We start from the raw sequence: 14330 nt of genomic DNA on the forward strand, positions 1-14330 counted from the left end.
CAGCGAAGGGAGGGGGTGGGGGAGGGCCACCTGTTCCAAGACCCCCTCCCAAGGCCAGACTGGACACCAGGATGGGGCCATGAACAAACCACCCTTGGGGACCATAAGGACCCAGGGAATTGGGGGGAGGGTACTGGGGCTGTAGGACCAGTGGAAGGGGGTGGGGCAGAGACCCCCTCCCTCCATAAAGACCCAGAGTGTCACGCATACACAGTGACACACACTCTCTCCTCTCACACCCGGCGGCGGGGGTTGCCCTGGGAGACCAGGCAGTGAAAGGGAACAATCCTTCGGGAAAGGGAAAGGAGGGGGAGGTGGGGAAGGGTCTGAGGGCTTAGACACAAGAAGAACCGGAGGTGGCAGGGAAGAGGATTTGGAATTTATTAGGGTCACAAGCACCCCTGCCTCCCATATTCAGCATTCCAGAGCCATACACTGCCACCCCTTTTGTAGCCTGGGAACTCAGAGTCCTCATCAGCAGGAGGCCGGGTGGAGTGGTGGGGGAGTGAGCAGAATCCAGGGTCCGTGAGGCAGTTACATGAAAAGACCTCCTGGGAGGGGCAGAAACATTTGGACAGATGCATAGGTGGAGACAAATGGGCTGGGGGGAGCTGTGTGTGTGCCCACTTCGGTCCCTTGCCTATGGGAACTTCTGCTCTTCCCTCAGTGGCTCCAGACCCCCTTGTCTTTTCGTCTGGGTTCCACTTATCTGCCCTCTCCCTCCCCACGATGGCCTCATACCAGTGACTTCCACTGAGGCCCCTGTGATGTATCTACTGTCTTCAGATGCCAAGAATGCGACCACATCTGCCACATCTATGGGAACGGTGGAGAGAAGGCAGAATCCTATTCACTTTCATAGACCCAAAGTCATCACCTCCCACCAGAACCCCTCTCTGCCAACACACACACACACACACACACACACACACACACACACACACACACCAACCACGAATCCTGGTGAGATCCTCTCAGATACCACACACTTTGGGACCTCTTCATTCAGGCCCCCTCCCTAGCTCCTCCTTCTTATTCAGTGCTCACCCTCAGGATCCCCAAAATGTCCCATCGGGATCATTCCAGTCACCTGTAAGAAAACACTCACACGTAGGTAAAAGTTTCTTTTACGGATTTTTTTTTTTTTGGCAGGCTGAGTCTGTGATGCCTTTTTCTTTTGTCTTCTTCATTCCTTGCACACTTATTGAATTTACTATTTGCCAGGCCCTGTGCTCAGCATTCTCTCTGAAGCCCAGAGAGACTGGGTGTCTGAGTAATTCTGCCCTCTGCCCTCTACCCACAGCCTCCTACCTTGTCCAGCACTTTCTGTGGCACTTTCTGTGTCATGGGTGTTGCAATGAACCCTGGGAGGACAGAATTACAGCGGATCCCATGTCTGTGGAAGGGAGAGTGGCTGCTGACCCTGGGGAGGGCTGACCACTGACACCCCCCCTCCCCAGACCTTCCACGTGGCTCAGCAAATCCCTCTGTACCCCCAGCTGTGCCTGACTAACCGGCCAAGCTCTCGAGCTGCAGTCTGGGTCAGCCCAATGACTCCAGCCTTGGATGCTGCGTAGTTTGTCTGTCCCATGTTCCCCACCTATAGGTGAGTCAGAGATTTGGAATGAGTCAGGAGTCCCAAGGAGGGCCTCTCTTCTCTATGCCCAGTTGGCTGGCTGATCTCCTAACTCAACCTGACCTTTCCTGTGATGCTACTGATGTTGATGATGGAACCATGACAACCATTGGACACCAGGGCTTGGGCTGCAGCTTGAGTGACTAGAAAGATGCCCTGGTGGGAAAAGAGTAACCAAGGCAGAAAGGAACAGTTGGGGTGACAGTCCTCCTCCAGCTCCCTCCCCCAGGCCAGAGAAACCACAAGTCACAGGTTCAGAAGTCGCCACCTTGAGGTTGACAGCTATGACTTTGTCCCAGTCATCCTCAGACATGTGGAGCAGAAACTCATCCCTGGTGATCCCAGCACAGGACACAACGACAGATGGTGGGCGAGAAAAGCAGGCCTATGGAAGGGAGTGGTTACACATGAAAACCCAAGTACAGCCAGGTTAGTGAAGTCAGTCGATGTTGGCTCTTTAAACGGGACGAGGTCGTCTCGCGTTCACCTGTACTTGTTCCAGCAGGCGCCTGACCGCCGCGGACTCAGACACGTCAGCCTGGAAGGCTGCGTGAGCCCCGCAGGGCGCCACCTCCTCGCTCCCCTGCCCGCGCAGCAGCCGCACCGTCTCGCTTGCCGCCACCCCGTCCAGGTCGCAAGCGGCCACTGCGGCCCCCTCTCTGGCCAGGCGCACACTGACAGCTCGGCCGATGCCGCTACCAGCGCCTAAGGTGGGAGAGAACACGCGGAGTGGGGGAGGAGAAAGGGAGGAGTAGGCAGGGGTCAGAGGTCAATAGGGCGCAAAGTTAGTAAGATTCGGACCAAGGACCAGAGGCCACAGCCACTGCAGACCCCAAGGGCGCCCCCGGACAACACCCCGGCACCCCGACCCGCCCTGGAAGAGCATTCCCTCAACCTGTGACCAGGGCCAGAGCCGAGAGGAGCCGGAGCTGAGACGCCATGTCCGGCGGTGGGCGGGCGGGCACAGCACTCAGCCAATCCTAGCGCAGAGGGGGCGTGGCAAGAGCAAAGTCGCGCCAATCTAAGCCCGGCCAGCGTTGGGCCTTCGGTCGCCACTAGCGCAGGCCGACCCTCCACCGCGGGGGCGTGGTCACACACCACGGCTCTGGAACCTGGGGACTGGAAAGATGAGGGGCCCCCAATTCTCCCAAAAAAAGACAAAGACCGCGTGTGGGGCGGAAGATCCGAGGACTTTATTTCCGGTTACCTCCCCTACCCCTCAATTCAAACAGTGATATCAAAAGAATAGAAAAAAAAAAAAAGGCCATGAGATTAGCAAACCCACCTCCCCACCTCAATCACTCCCAAATCAGGACACACGATTGATGTTTAATTGATGTAAATCCCCGTCTCTTCCTGCTACCCACTCTCCAGGGCTCTGGTCTTCCCTGAAGCTTCTACCAACAGGTGGGAGGGGAAGGTGGACCTTGGAGAAACCACCATGTGGTAGCTTGGTCTTCTGAAAACAGGTTGGGTAGGGGACACAGGGTAGGCTGTCATCACCCTCTCTCTTCTCCAGCCTTCTTCATGGCCCCATTTAGTCCCCCAAACCCAACAACATGGTCAGCACATGACTAACACTATGGTCCCTTTGACTTCTCATTCTCAGTTCTGCAGCTCCTATAAAACCTCAAAATCGTGATGACCTTAATGCCAAAGTTACCACTTCCCTAGGATACAACTTCCTTTGGCAGACGTCCCTGGCCAGGGTCCCCAACTTCCACAGACCCCTGACCTGGAGGACTTAGATGCTAGAGGTTTAGGGCTGGGGTGGGGATGGTTTATCCCCCCTCTCACTCGAGGTGGGCAATCAGCACCATCATGACAACTCCCCCCAGCAGCCCCAGCACCTCCAGAAGTGACTGCAATGGTGATGCTTCCCTCAACAGCTCAGGCAACACGGACACCGTTGCTACATAGATAAAGCCACCTGCAGTGAATGGCAGAACCCAGCCAGGACCGGCACCACTTGCAACTTCACTGCCCACTGCCCCTCCTTCAGTTAGGAGGGCACAGGCTGCGCCTGCCAGTGCCCCTATTGCCGTCAGTAGTTGTAGACGCATCGCCTGGTGGGCAGAAAAGACAGAAAGGTATTCAACAACATCTAAAGATGATCAGTGGTTAGGCATGTCTGGTCGGGTATAGATATGGATCGGTAGGGTGCCTGTCTTTGGAACCTGAGGAGTAAGGCAAAAAGAGGAGGATCTAAAATAGACACTTTCTGAAAAATAGAAAATTATCAAAGAAGTCCTTTCCACAGAACTTCTGATTCAGAAGGTCAGGGTGAGGGGCAGTGTGAAAGACCCTCATAAACCATTCAGATGGTTTGTGGACCAGAGTTCAAGAAATACTGAGCCACAGGACAAAGAAACAATTTCTTCTTCCTAATTTCTAGAGAATGTGCTGTTCGTAATAGTACTAATTTGGAACTACTGTGTTAATAGTTTGTAACTGAAACTAATGAGAGGCGGTCTTGGGTTTTGGGTGGGTGAGAAGGAGGTAAAGACTGAGGCAATCATGTCCCCTGCACATCATTACCAACCTGCTTTTTGCTGCACCCAGACTGGACCAGGATGGCAAAGTCCCCGACTTCATGGGGCACTTCATGTAGCAGGACAGTCATTGTGGTCAGGATCCCTAGCCCCCGACCTCCTCTAAATGAAGCACCAATAGCCAGACCATCTGTGAAGTTGTGTGCCAGGTCAGCAGCCAGATTCAGGTACCCTGACACACGTAGATCTTGTACAAGTGAAAAGGAAGACAACATGATTAGAAGCATCTACCATCCCTAGTCCCAGCCCCCGTCAGCCATTATCACATCTCCCTCCAGAGACCACTTCACATCCAGCCCCTTCCTGTTTTTCAGATACCTGCCATTACCCACAATGCATATTCCATATGATTTGTGACATCCCTTGCCCAAGTTTATCAGTAACCCCGACCCTCACCTGAACCTGTTTTTTCCTCTTCAGAATTTTGAGGTTTCACTGGCCCATCTTTGAGCCCTGTGCTCCCTCCTCTCCTCTTCCGAGACCCACCTGCTTCCTTTTCTTCTTCCTCTGAGCTCTGTTTCTCCTTTAAAGAACGCTCTGAGGGAAGAAGTTGGTAAGAGCGGAGGATGGAAATCCCCAGAAATGTCCTCTAAAGGGAAGTCCCCTCCCACCGAAGAGCCATAAGATTAGGGGATTCTGAAGCAGCCAAAGTGGCTTTCAAGGAAAGTTGTTCCTGGACTCACCCTGTCTTCCATGCCCATGACTTCCCTGTGTGTGACCATGAGCATGTCCATGTCCATGACTGTGTCCATGTCCTCCTTTCACATGTCTCACAAATTTCTCCACCACAAGAAAGGCAACAATTCCACTGAGGACCCATAGTCCCACAGACAGAATGGGGCCCTGGCCTAGGAATAGAGGCATTGAGACATTAAGGGAAATGTGGATTCCAGACTCCTCTTCCCCAAGTGCAGGAGAATAGGGAGGGAAAGACCTCCCTCAACATCCCAACACATCTCCATCCACCTCTTCCTCACCACTGTGGGAATGTCCATGTCCAGGCTGCTCCAGAGGGTGATGAGAATGAGGTTCTAGAGAAAGGAGGAGAAAAAGCCAGATAACAGAATACCCTGCCCAAGGGGCATGCACTTGGGGGAATACTGGAAGGTCAAGGATCACAAAAGAAGAACCTTTTTGCCCAGAGAATAAAATATATTAAGATTTGCGATAGTGGCCAAAAATCACTTACCCAGGGCATGAGGGATGAGGTGCAGAAAGGCATCTCCCAGGAGCCCACCTGAAGCAAAACTGAGCAAGATCTGGAGCAGAGAGCGGTGCCGGGGGGAGTTTGATTCCACGGGGATGAGGAAGAGGACAAAAAATGGAGCTGCAGAGATCAGCACTGTGGCCCCCAGTGCCTGGTGAGGGGAGAGTCAGGGGGTCAAGTGGTGCGGGGTTTCCCAACAATCCAGAATCGGCCCCGCTCTCCCCCATCCCCTGGGGACTCACATAGGCCCAGAGAGTGACAGTGTCCAGGTCCTGCTTGATGCCTGGAGCCCCAGACTCCCCATAGCCTCCATGGCTGTGCTCACGCTCATGTCCATGTCCTCTGTGGTAGAGGCTCTCATGGGATTGGCCATGGCTATGGCCATGGTGCAAATCCTCATGTGAATGTCCATGTTCGTGACCGTGGGTATGCCCATGCCAGATGCTTTCGTGAGTGTGGCCATGGCCATGGGCATGACTGTGTCCATGGTGAAAATCCTCATGGGAGCGCCTGTGGCTGTGGCCATGGAAGTCTTCGTGCAGGTCCTGGTGCAGGTCGCCATGACCCCCGTGTCCGGCCACTAGCAGCCCCAAGGCCGCCCAGGTCAGCAGTCCCATGGCCACCCAGTGGGGGGGCCCCAGGCCTCTGGCCATCATGCTGACCAGAGGGACAGAGATAGTGACTCCACTTGACCCTCAACTCTATACCTACGCAGGGTCAGTTTTACTCCGTTCGTGCCCTCCGTCCACGTCTATGGGCCGCTCACCCATTCCGTTCTGTCCCCACCCACATTGTTCCCAAGACTCCGTCTCTTTATCTCGAACTCCCTCCCGGATGTAGGGCCCTGGGACACCGCTCTAGGCTTTGATCCTCCACTTTACGGACTCTCTGGGCCCTAGTCTCTATGATCCCCTAGAAGATGGAAAAGGCCTGGAAAGGATGGTAGGGTAAAGCAGGGGAATTCTCACCGGCTTCAGGATCCTCTCCTTTCCCGGTTTGCTCGGACGTGGCAGTCCCGCCTCTGGCTCCCGCGAGAACAGGAAGTTCCGTTCCACCTCGGTCCTAATACCTTTACCAATATGGCGACACACTGGTGGCGGCGAGCCCTGCTCTGGCGCGCATGCGCAGGTGTGGAGGTTATTTGAGGGGAGGCTGGGCGAGGCCGGCTAACTGGGCTAAGGAGACCGCCTCCTCCGTTTCCAACTAGACGAGGGGGCGGGAACTAGCACTGAGACTTCCCGTCTATACCAAGATGGCTGCCATGTCGGCGCTGTCATTTTGGTACAGAGCAGAGCGAAGCGCTTAATTCGACCCGGTTCAGGCCAGAGTCTTTTTCTCTGGGGCTTCCTCGTGCTCAGCTAGTCCCCCGGTCAATACGTGGGAATCCCTGGTACCTCTACGGTATCCTTGCACTCAGCCAAGAATCATGTCTTGGACTGCTCGCCCGCCCTTCCTCCCCCAGCGGCATGCCGCAGGGCAGTGTGGGCCGGTGGGGGTGCGAAAAGAAATGCATTGTGGGGTCGCCTCCCGGTGGCGGCGGCGACGGCCCTGGCTGGATCCCGCGGCGGCGGCGGCGGCGGCGGCGGCAGCGGGAGAACAACAAACCCCGGAGCCGGAGCCAGGGGAGGCTGGACGGGACGGGATGGGCGACAGCGGGCGGGGTGAGTGTCCTAGCGGACGGAGAGGCGAACCAGTGACCGCGTTATCTGCGACCCCTCCCCGCTGTCCCCTGGAGCTCCTTCCCTAGCGCTCCCGCCCCCTTGTTTGTAAACACGCGTCCCCTCCCTCCGGAGGTCCTTAGCGCCCTCCCCCCCCGGGGCGGGGCGGGGAGGGGGAGCTTCCGCTCTCCTAGCTTTGGCTGTTTGAGGCCTTACAATCCAGAGGTCTCGGGTGTGGGACTTGAGTCCTTGAGTTTGGGGGCTCTGGTCGTTTGAAGGCAGATCCTGGGTCCAAGGAGGGGTCTCTTCCGCCTCGTTTCCTTGCACGCTCAGGCTACACGCCGGGAATGGAGGGGCTGTCAGTTCCACCCCACGTGCTGCCCCACCCACATAAGACATGTCTGGCTTGGGGTGACCAAGTGCATTGCTTGGAATTGTCCTTCACTTGAGCTCTCCTGCCTTTTGTTAACCCCCTCCTCTCACCACAATTAGAAGTTAAACCGTTGTTTGACCACAGGGTGTTTCTGGACTTGAGGATGGGTGGGGTGGGGTGGGNGTGTGTCTCTGTGCCTGTACGTACCCCTCCCTCAGACTCCCGAAGCCCAGACAGTTCCTCCCCGAATCCCCTTCCCCAGGGGGGCCCTCCCCCTTCTCCTCCTGGGCTACCCCTACCCCCTTCAGCAGCCCCAAGCCTTGGAGGCTCCGGGGCCCCACCCCCACCCCCGATGCCACCTCCTCCACTGGGCTCCCCCTTCCCAGTCATCAGCTCTTCCATGGGGTCCCCTGGTCTGCCCCCTCCAGCTCCCCCAGGATTCTCCGGTCCTGTCAGCAGTCCCCAGGTGAGAGGTCGTGGCTCACTGACTGCCTCTCCGCTTTCATTTCCTTGTTTTCCTTGTGACCCCAGATCCTTGTGTGAACTTCCCCATGGCCCACTGACCTTCCAGTCCTCTAACCCTGGCAGGCCTGTGGTCCTTGTGAGACCCCTTGCCCTTCCTGAGGTGACTGATCTTTCAGTGCATGCTTCCTCCCCTGCCCTATAAAAGAACCTGATATTCTGATGTTCCTTTCATCTATCAGTTATTTTCTGCCCTTTTTATCCCATCTTCCGTCCTGAGATACACGCCCTTCAGGGCCCCTGTGTTGCACAATTGCAGGGAGAACTGTATGTCTAACCTTTTTGGGGTTGTGCTCCAGGGGTGGCCCTTCACATAGACTGCAGTGTAAATAATGTCCTCTGTAATGTGCAATGCAGGGCCCTGCCTAGGTGGTAGGGGATGATTTCCACGACCTCTGAGAGATTCTCCTTCCCAGTGAGTCTCCCTGTGACTTCCCTATTTCCCCCATCCCAGATTAATTCAACAGTGTCGCTCCCTGGGGGTGGGTCTGGCCCCCCTGAAGATGTGAAGCCACCAGTCTTAGGGGTCCGGGGCCTGCACTGTCCACCCCCTCCAGGTGGCCCTGGGGCTGGTAAACGGCTATGTGCAATCTGCGGGGACCGAAGCTCAGGTATGGGGCTCAGAGGATCATCGAGAGGAAGAAAGAGAGCATCTTACATCTACCATCACCTGTGGGACTTCCAGGGGCTCATGGGGTTGCAGTGGAGCCAGTGGATGGGAGGAAGCCTGGTGATGACTAAGGGACCTGAAGCTCAGATGTGGGATGAGGGGTGGTCTGGGCGAAGAGGGGGCTGGTATAGGGTTTTTGAACAGTAGGAGAGTGGGACTGGGTCATCCCTCATGTCCTGGTTCCCCATCTCTGTGTGTGGCAAACACACAATGGATTTAAACTAAGTTTGCTGGGAGGGAAGTTGGCAAGAGGCTTGATGGTGAGGGGTCTACATGCAGCCTTGTTGGTATTCCCATCTCCTCCTAGGCAAACACTATGGGGTTTACAGCTGTGAAGGCTGCAAAGGCTTCTTCAAGAGAACCATCCGTAAGGACCTGACCTACTCGTGCCGGGACAACAAAGATTGCACGGTGGACAAACGGCAGCGAAACCGCTGTCAGTACTGCCGCTATCAGAAGTGCCTGGCCACTGGCATGAAGAGGGAGGGTAAGGGCCTGCGGCAGCCAGGCTTCCTTGGCTACCCTATGAGAGAGGAGGGAGGAGGTGGAGGGAAGACTGCAGGAAACCACAGACTATACATCTCAGGAGGACTGGACTGTTCTTTCGCCTCCTCTAGGGGGCGATATTTGATTTTTCTCTTCCCTCCTCATCAGCTCTTTTCCCTTGAATCCTGCTCTATTCTCTTGAGTTTCCTTCTCTGTGTCCTGCACCTATGACCCCCCGACCCGTCTGGTGCTAGGGTAGGATAACTTTTCCTTACCCGTGATGAGTTTCTGTCTCCCCTTTACTAACCTGAATAGTCCCTTCTCTTTTGACCAATGCTTGCCTGCCTTTGATTTCCCTCTCCCTCTCTCTGTCTTTCTGTCTCCCTCTCTCTCTTCTGTCTCCCTATTTATTATGTGTGGTCCTTCCTCCAAAGTTGGGGACTCTACTCTTTGAAGCTACAGACGTTACTGAAGACTTCAGGGCTGCCTTCCCTTCTCTTTCTCTTACCTTCTTGAGTCTAATTCTGGAATTCTCAGACATTTTAAGGTATCTTGGTCAAATCCCTCATTTTAGAGGGATTTAGGATGAGGCTGAGGCCTGGTTTTCCTGGGGTCATGCAACAAAAGAGGGGGCAGGGCTGCAGTCAAAACCCACAACTTTGAAGACCCAGGCCAGTGATCCTTTCACTGGGAATTTGTTGAATCAGAAGAGCCCCAGATTTGCAGTCAGGCGCATTTGGATTTAGATGGATGACTTGCTCTATATTATGAGAACTTGGACAAGCTATCTAACTTCTCCAAGCCCTAAAATTTTCATCTTTAATAACAAAGATAAGAGCTTCCAGGATTTTTATAATAATTGAATGGATGTTAAAAATGTATTTGGCACATTTCTTAGATTCTAGGTTTAAATGTTTTCTCCCTAATTCCTTTATCCTCCCTTCCCCTTCTTTTCGGCTTATTTACCTGCTCTTTTATAACCCCTGCTTCCAGACTGCCCCTAGTCCACCGTTTCTAGTGACTTTCCCAATCCTATAAATATCTCCTAAGGTCCTTGAGAACCCTGATAAGGCCTTAAAGACATTTCAGAACCCCTCGCAGCTGATGGTTGACTTTCCACTTTTTCTTCTCCCCCCTCACCCCAGCGGTACAGGAAGAACGTCAGCGGGGGAAGGACAAGGACGGGGATGGGGAGGGGGCTGGGGGAGCCCCCGAGGAGATGCCTGTGGACAGGATCCTGGAGGCAGAGCTTGCCGTGGAGCAGAAGAGTGACCAGGGCGTTGAGGGTCCTGGGGGAACCGGGGGTAGCGGCAGCAGCGTGAGTGATGGGGTCAATCCATTGTCTCTCCTGATGGGGGATGGGGGATGGGAGTCTAGGTCGGTTCTATTTCCCTCTCCCCTCCCTTTGGCCTCCTATCCCCCCTAACACTGCCTGGGACTGGAAGTGCTGCCACACAAGGTCTCTCAAACATTTGAGGTGGGTGTGATAGCTTTCTCTGTCCCCATCCCAAAACAACCCAGGGGTAGAACCACAGGCTAGTCCGAAATAAATAATTGTTTTCACGAATGCCAGAAGAGAAGCCTGACTTACAGGGATTGATTCAGATGGGTTTGAAGGGCGAGTCCATAGAAGGAGGTGGTGGCAGAAACCTCTTACGGGGTGGGGTGGGGGGTGGTTTCCAATGTACCTCCAGCCCTCCCATAACTCCTCCCTCCCCATCCCCTGCAGCCAAATGACCCCGTGACTAACATCTGTCAGGCAGCTGACAAACAGCTGTTCACGCTTGTTGAGTGGGCGAAGAGGATCCCACACTTTTCCTCCTTGCCTCTGGATGACCAGGTCATATTGCTACGGGCAGGTCAGTGACCTTGGGTCCCTTTTACCTCTTGATATTCGATCCCTGTTTGATCTTCTGACCTTCAGCAACCCCAGTGCATACTTACATACCAAGGGGGCCAAGTTCATTGATTTCATCACTTCTCTTCCCCGGATATGCTTCGAATTCCATGGTCTGATGTCTGGCTCCTGACCCTTGCTGCCCCCTACCCAGGCTGGAACGAGCTCCTCATTGCTTCCTTCTCCCACCGATCCATTGATGTCCGAGATGGCATCCTCCTCGCCACAGGTCTTCATGTGCACCGCAACTCAGCCCATTCTGCAGGCGTGGGAGCCATCTTTGATCGGTCAGTGGCCCGCTGCTGGGCTGGCCTGTAGGTAGAGGGGGTGGGGCTTTAGGCTGGTCCGTGTCCAAGGCTGGCTGAGCTGTGACCTTTGAGTGACCTGCAGGTCCCTCTCCAGGGTGCTGACAGAGCTAGTGTCCAAAATGCGTGACATGAGGATGGACAAGACAGAGCTTGGCTGCCTGAGGGCAATCATTCTGTTCAATCCAGGTAAGAGGAGGATTACCCCTGTTTCTCAAGGCCAAGGCAGCCTTGGAGCCTCCTCTTCTCCAGAGAGTCCTTAACCCCCTCAATCTGGAAATCTCCTAGCTGACCAAGAAAAACCCACATGCACTGATACCTTCCCCTTTGACCCCTTTCCACAACTTGCCCTACTTCCCTTGCCAGGCATCTGGTAAAGGGCCAGTAGGTGGGGCCCAAAAGGGACATCATGTGGGCTGCATCTCCACATCTGCCCTGACTTGATCTGTCTTCCTTCTTCCTCCTCCTCTTTTCCCTGCCGTCCCAGATGCCAAGGGCCTCTCCAATCCCAGTGAGGTGGAGGTTCTGCGGGAGAAAGTATATGCATCACTGGAGACCTATTGCAAGCAGAAGTACCCTGAGCAGCAGGGACGGTGAGAAGGAGCTGTGGGGGTGTGGGGTGGTGGGGCGCCATGAAGGTGTGTTCAGGGCCCATGTGGTTCCAGCTGTCTTCTCCCACCTCTGCTTCAGGTTTGCCAAGCTGCTGCTGCGTCTTCCTGCCCTCAGGTCCATCGGCCTTAAGTGTCTAGAGCACCTGTTTTTCTTCAAGCTCATTGGAGACACCCCCATTGACACCTTCCTCATGGAGATGCTTGAGGCTCCCCACCAGCTCGCCTGAGCCCAGAGCCGCACATGGTGCTCCTCACACTCGAGGAGTACACATCTGAGAGGGACTCCAGCCTTGGGGCACGGTGGGGAGGGGCCGTGTCCTAGAATCTCGGTGGGGTGAGGAGTACAGGGCAGAGTTGAGACCTCCAGGGGGGATCCATAAACCCTCCAAGAGGTTTGTTTGATATCCCAAGTCAGAAGGGACCCCAGATCCTTGTGAGGGCTGGACCTCTCCCTTCAGTGACCTTGAGTCTCTGAATTTGTCTGGGTCTGTCATGATTTGGGGTGATTTCTTACCCCCTGCCTGGAACGATCTCTCCTTCCCCCAGCACAAAGCACTGGCCTTGCTCACAGGACCTTGCTTCCTTCTCATCTTGCCTCACATAGCTACCCGTGTGAAGAGAGAAAATGGGAACTCTCCCCTGGAGATGGATACCTGGGGGGCAGGCCCCCCAAATTGATGGACATGGGAGTAGCACTCTGACAGCCCTTCCTCCAGGCCTTGACAGCCTTGACAGTAGTCCAGCAGGTGGGGGCTACTCTGCAAGAGGGAGGAGCCCTGTCACTGTCTCCTGTCCAGAGCCGTCCTCACACTTCACCTCCTGCTGCAGTCAGACTGAAAAATAAAAAGGTGGTGGTGGTTAAGGGTTGGGTGGAGATGTAGGAACCGATCTGCTATTTTTAATTTCCTCTGAGGATAGAGACTTGCAGTTAGACTCAAAGAAGTACTGTACTTTCCCAGGTTGACTAAGAAATGCCAGTGGTGGAGGTGGTGTTTGGGAAAGGCAGGGCCCTAAGATGGTCTGTCCCTGAGGCCCTTCAAGCAATGGCCTTCCTATCTCCTCCCCCACCTCTTCTTGTCTAACTTGGGGAAGGGGCCTGGGATGTGATGGCAGGGTGGTTTGGTGAGTAGTCTTCAGGCCCTTCCTTTTACAGCCTTCCCCCAGACCTGGGCACGCAGTGTAGACTGGGGACACAGGACCCTGGCCTGAGAATTGAGGGGGAGATGGTCAGCCTTGCAGAGACAGGGTGCTGGGGCTGCATGATTTTTGCCCCGCAGCCCTTCTCTCTGGGTTTCCTTTCCCTTCTCTTTCACTCACACATAAAATAGCTTTCAAATTAAAATCGCTGTTTTCTGGACTGAGGTGACTGTATTGGGGGAGCAGCACTGCGTTGGCCGCATGTGGGGGGGGTATCCGGTCGGGAGCTCCGGACAGCTCCCTTGACGCCGTCGCCGCCGCCGAGGTTCCCTGGGGCCTGAGAGGCGGGCACAGGGTGGGGGACACAAGGCGTGCTTTGTCGGGGAGGGGGGAGAGGGTGTGCCAGGCTGGGGGCGGGGCCAGCCGGAGGAGGAAGAGGGGGGCGGCTGATTCTCAAAGGCGCCTTGTTCGCTTGCGCCCTCCTAGCGCCAGCGGGCGGCGGCGCCTCGGCTCGCTCCTGTCTTCCCCGGCCGCGCCACGGGCTCCGGGCGGACCCGGCGCCGTGCCCGTCCGTGGGGGCGCACTGGGCGCTGAGCACGGCGGCCTCCTCAGGCGTTGCCCGCTTGGAGGCGGGCTCTCGTCCCTGAGTGACCCTGTTTCCCCAGCCTCTTACAATGAGCGTCGTCGGCCCCTTCATCTTCCCTGAGTCCCTTGCCACCTGGGCTCCCGGACTCCCTGACCTCGTCCCCTCATTTTCATCTCCTTGGACTTGATTATCCTGTGTGTGTCGGGATGTGCAGTCTCTGGCTCTCTCCGCCCCCACACTAAGTCCCTCTGCCTCCCCGCTAACCACCTGCCCCCCGCCCTTGCAGCCGTCGGGTTGCAGGTCTCCAGTCGCTATCTATAGCCTTGTCTATAAATACCCCCACCCCAGGCCGGCTCTGTAATTACACTGGGCGGGGGGGGGGGAAATAATTATGGAGACCTGTTGGGGGGAGGTGGGGACCCCCAGGCCCGCCTCTCTCCTCCCACAGTGCCCTAAAATCCCGCCCGGGACTGCTGAAAGGGGCCTTGGACTTAAGAGGGAGGGAATTGAGGTGGGGGCTTTGACTGGACGTCTGAGTCCTAGAAAAGGAAGGGGCAGAGGGAGAGATATTGGGGTTCCCGAAAAAGAAATCTTGGGTAGAGGCCATTCAGTCTCTGCAAGGAGCAAGGGTCAGCGAACGAGGGCTCCTGTCTCCCACCCCACACCCACAACCAGGTGGAGATCGAGGGT

The 14330-nt window shown here is 55.5% G+C and overlaps 3 protein-coding genes across 7 annotated transcripts; 1 reads left to right on the top strand and 2 right to left on the bottom strand.

Annotated features, from left to right (window-relative positions):
• Window positions 1–357: 357 nt before the first annotated feature.
• On the bottom strand, window positions 358–2716 carry HSD17B8 (hydroxysteroid 17-beta dehydrogenase 8). Of its 2 annotated transcripts, XM_077754788.1 has the most exons (9): window positions 2532–2697; window positions 2124–2341; window positions 1905–2021; window positions 1700–1792; window positions 1515–1600; window positions 1312–1396; window positions 1048–1090; window positions 742–816; window positions 358–551 (listed from the first exon to the last, which is right to left on the bottom strand). In XM_077754788.1, the coding sequence occupies exons 1-9, from the start codon at window positions 2575–2577 to the stop codon at window positions 535–537; spliced, it is 780 nt and encodes a 259-aa protein (XP_077610914.1). In that variant the 5' UTR covers window positions 2578–2697; the 3' UTR covers window positions 358–534. The 2 variants fall into 2 exon arrangements, with proteins under 2 accessions (XP_077610914.1, XP_077610915.1); XM_077754789.1 differs by lacking the exon at window positions 1700–1792 and having other exon boundaries at window positions 2532–2716.
• An 89-nt stretch (window positions 2717–2805) lies between these two features.
• SLC39A7 (solute carrier family 39 member 7) lies at window positions 2806–6472 on the bottom strand. 3 transcript variants are annotated; one of them, XM_077754786.1, is made up of 8 exons: window positions 6364–6472; window positions 5638–6052; window positions 5378–5546; window positions 5166–5219; window positions 4872–5036; window positions 4585–4725; window positions 4179–4375; window positions 2806–3702 (listed from the first exon to the last, which is right to left on the bottom strand). In XM_077754786.1, exons 2-8 carry the CDS (start codon window positions 6049–6051, stop codon window positions 3430–3432), a joined length of 1413 nt encoding a protein of 470 aa, XP_077610912.1. In that variant the 5' UTR covers window position 6052; window positions 6364–6472; the 3' UTR covers window positions 2806–3429. The 3 variants fall into 3 exon arrangements, with proteins under 3 accessions (XP_077610912.1, XP_077610911.1, XP_077610913.1); XM_077754785.1 differs by having other exon boundaries at window positions 5638–6435; XM_077754787.1 differs by lacking the exon at window positions 6364–6472 and having other exon boundaries at window positions 5378–5530; window positions 5906–6046.
• Window positions 6473–6618: 146 nt separating this feature from the next.
• Window positions 6619–13274, top strand: RXRB (retinoid X receptor beta). 2 transcript variants are annotated; one of them, XM_077754783.1, is made up of 10 exons: window positions 6619–7056; window positions 7645–7892; window positions 8403–8559; window positions 8926–9105; window positions 10250–10422; window positions 10834–10963; window positions 11156–11288; window positions 11392–11495; window positions 11794–11899; window positions 11997–13274. In XM_077754783.1, the coding sequence occupies exons 1-10, from the start codon at window positions 6822–6824 to the stop codon at window positions 12142–12144; spliced, it is 1614 nt and encodes a 537-aa protein (XP_077610909.1). In that variant the 5' UTR covers window positions 6619–6821; the 3' UTR covers window positions 12145–13274. The 2 variants fall into 2 exon arrangements, with proteins under 2 accessions (XP_077610909.1, XP_077610910.1); XM_077754784.1 differs by having other exon boundaries at window positions 11404–11495.
• Window positions 13275–14330: the final 1056 nt, after the last annotated feature.

Source organism: Crocuta crocuta, unplaced genomic scaffold (assembly GCF_008692635.1).
Source record: "Crocuta crocuta isolate KB4526 unplaced genomic scaffold, BGI_CrCroc_1.0 scaffold132, whole genome shotgun sequence".
NCBI lineage: Eukaryota > Metazoa > Chordata > Mammalia > Carnivora > Hyaenidae > Crocuta > Crocuta crocuta.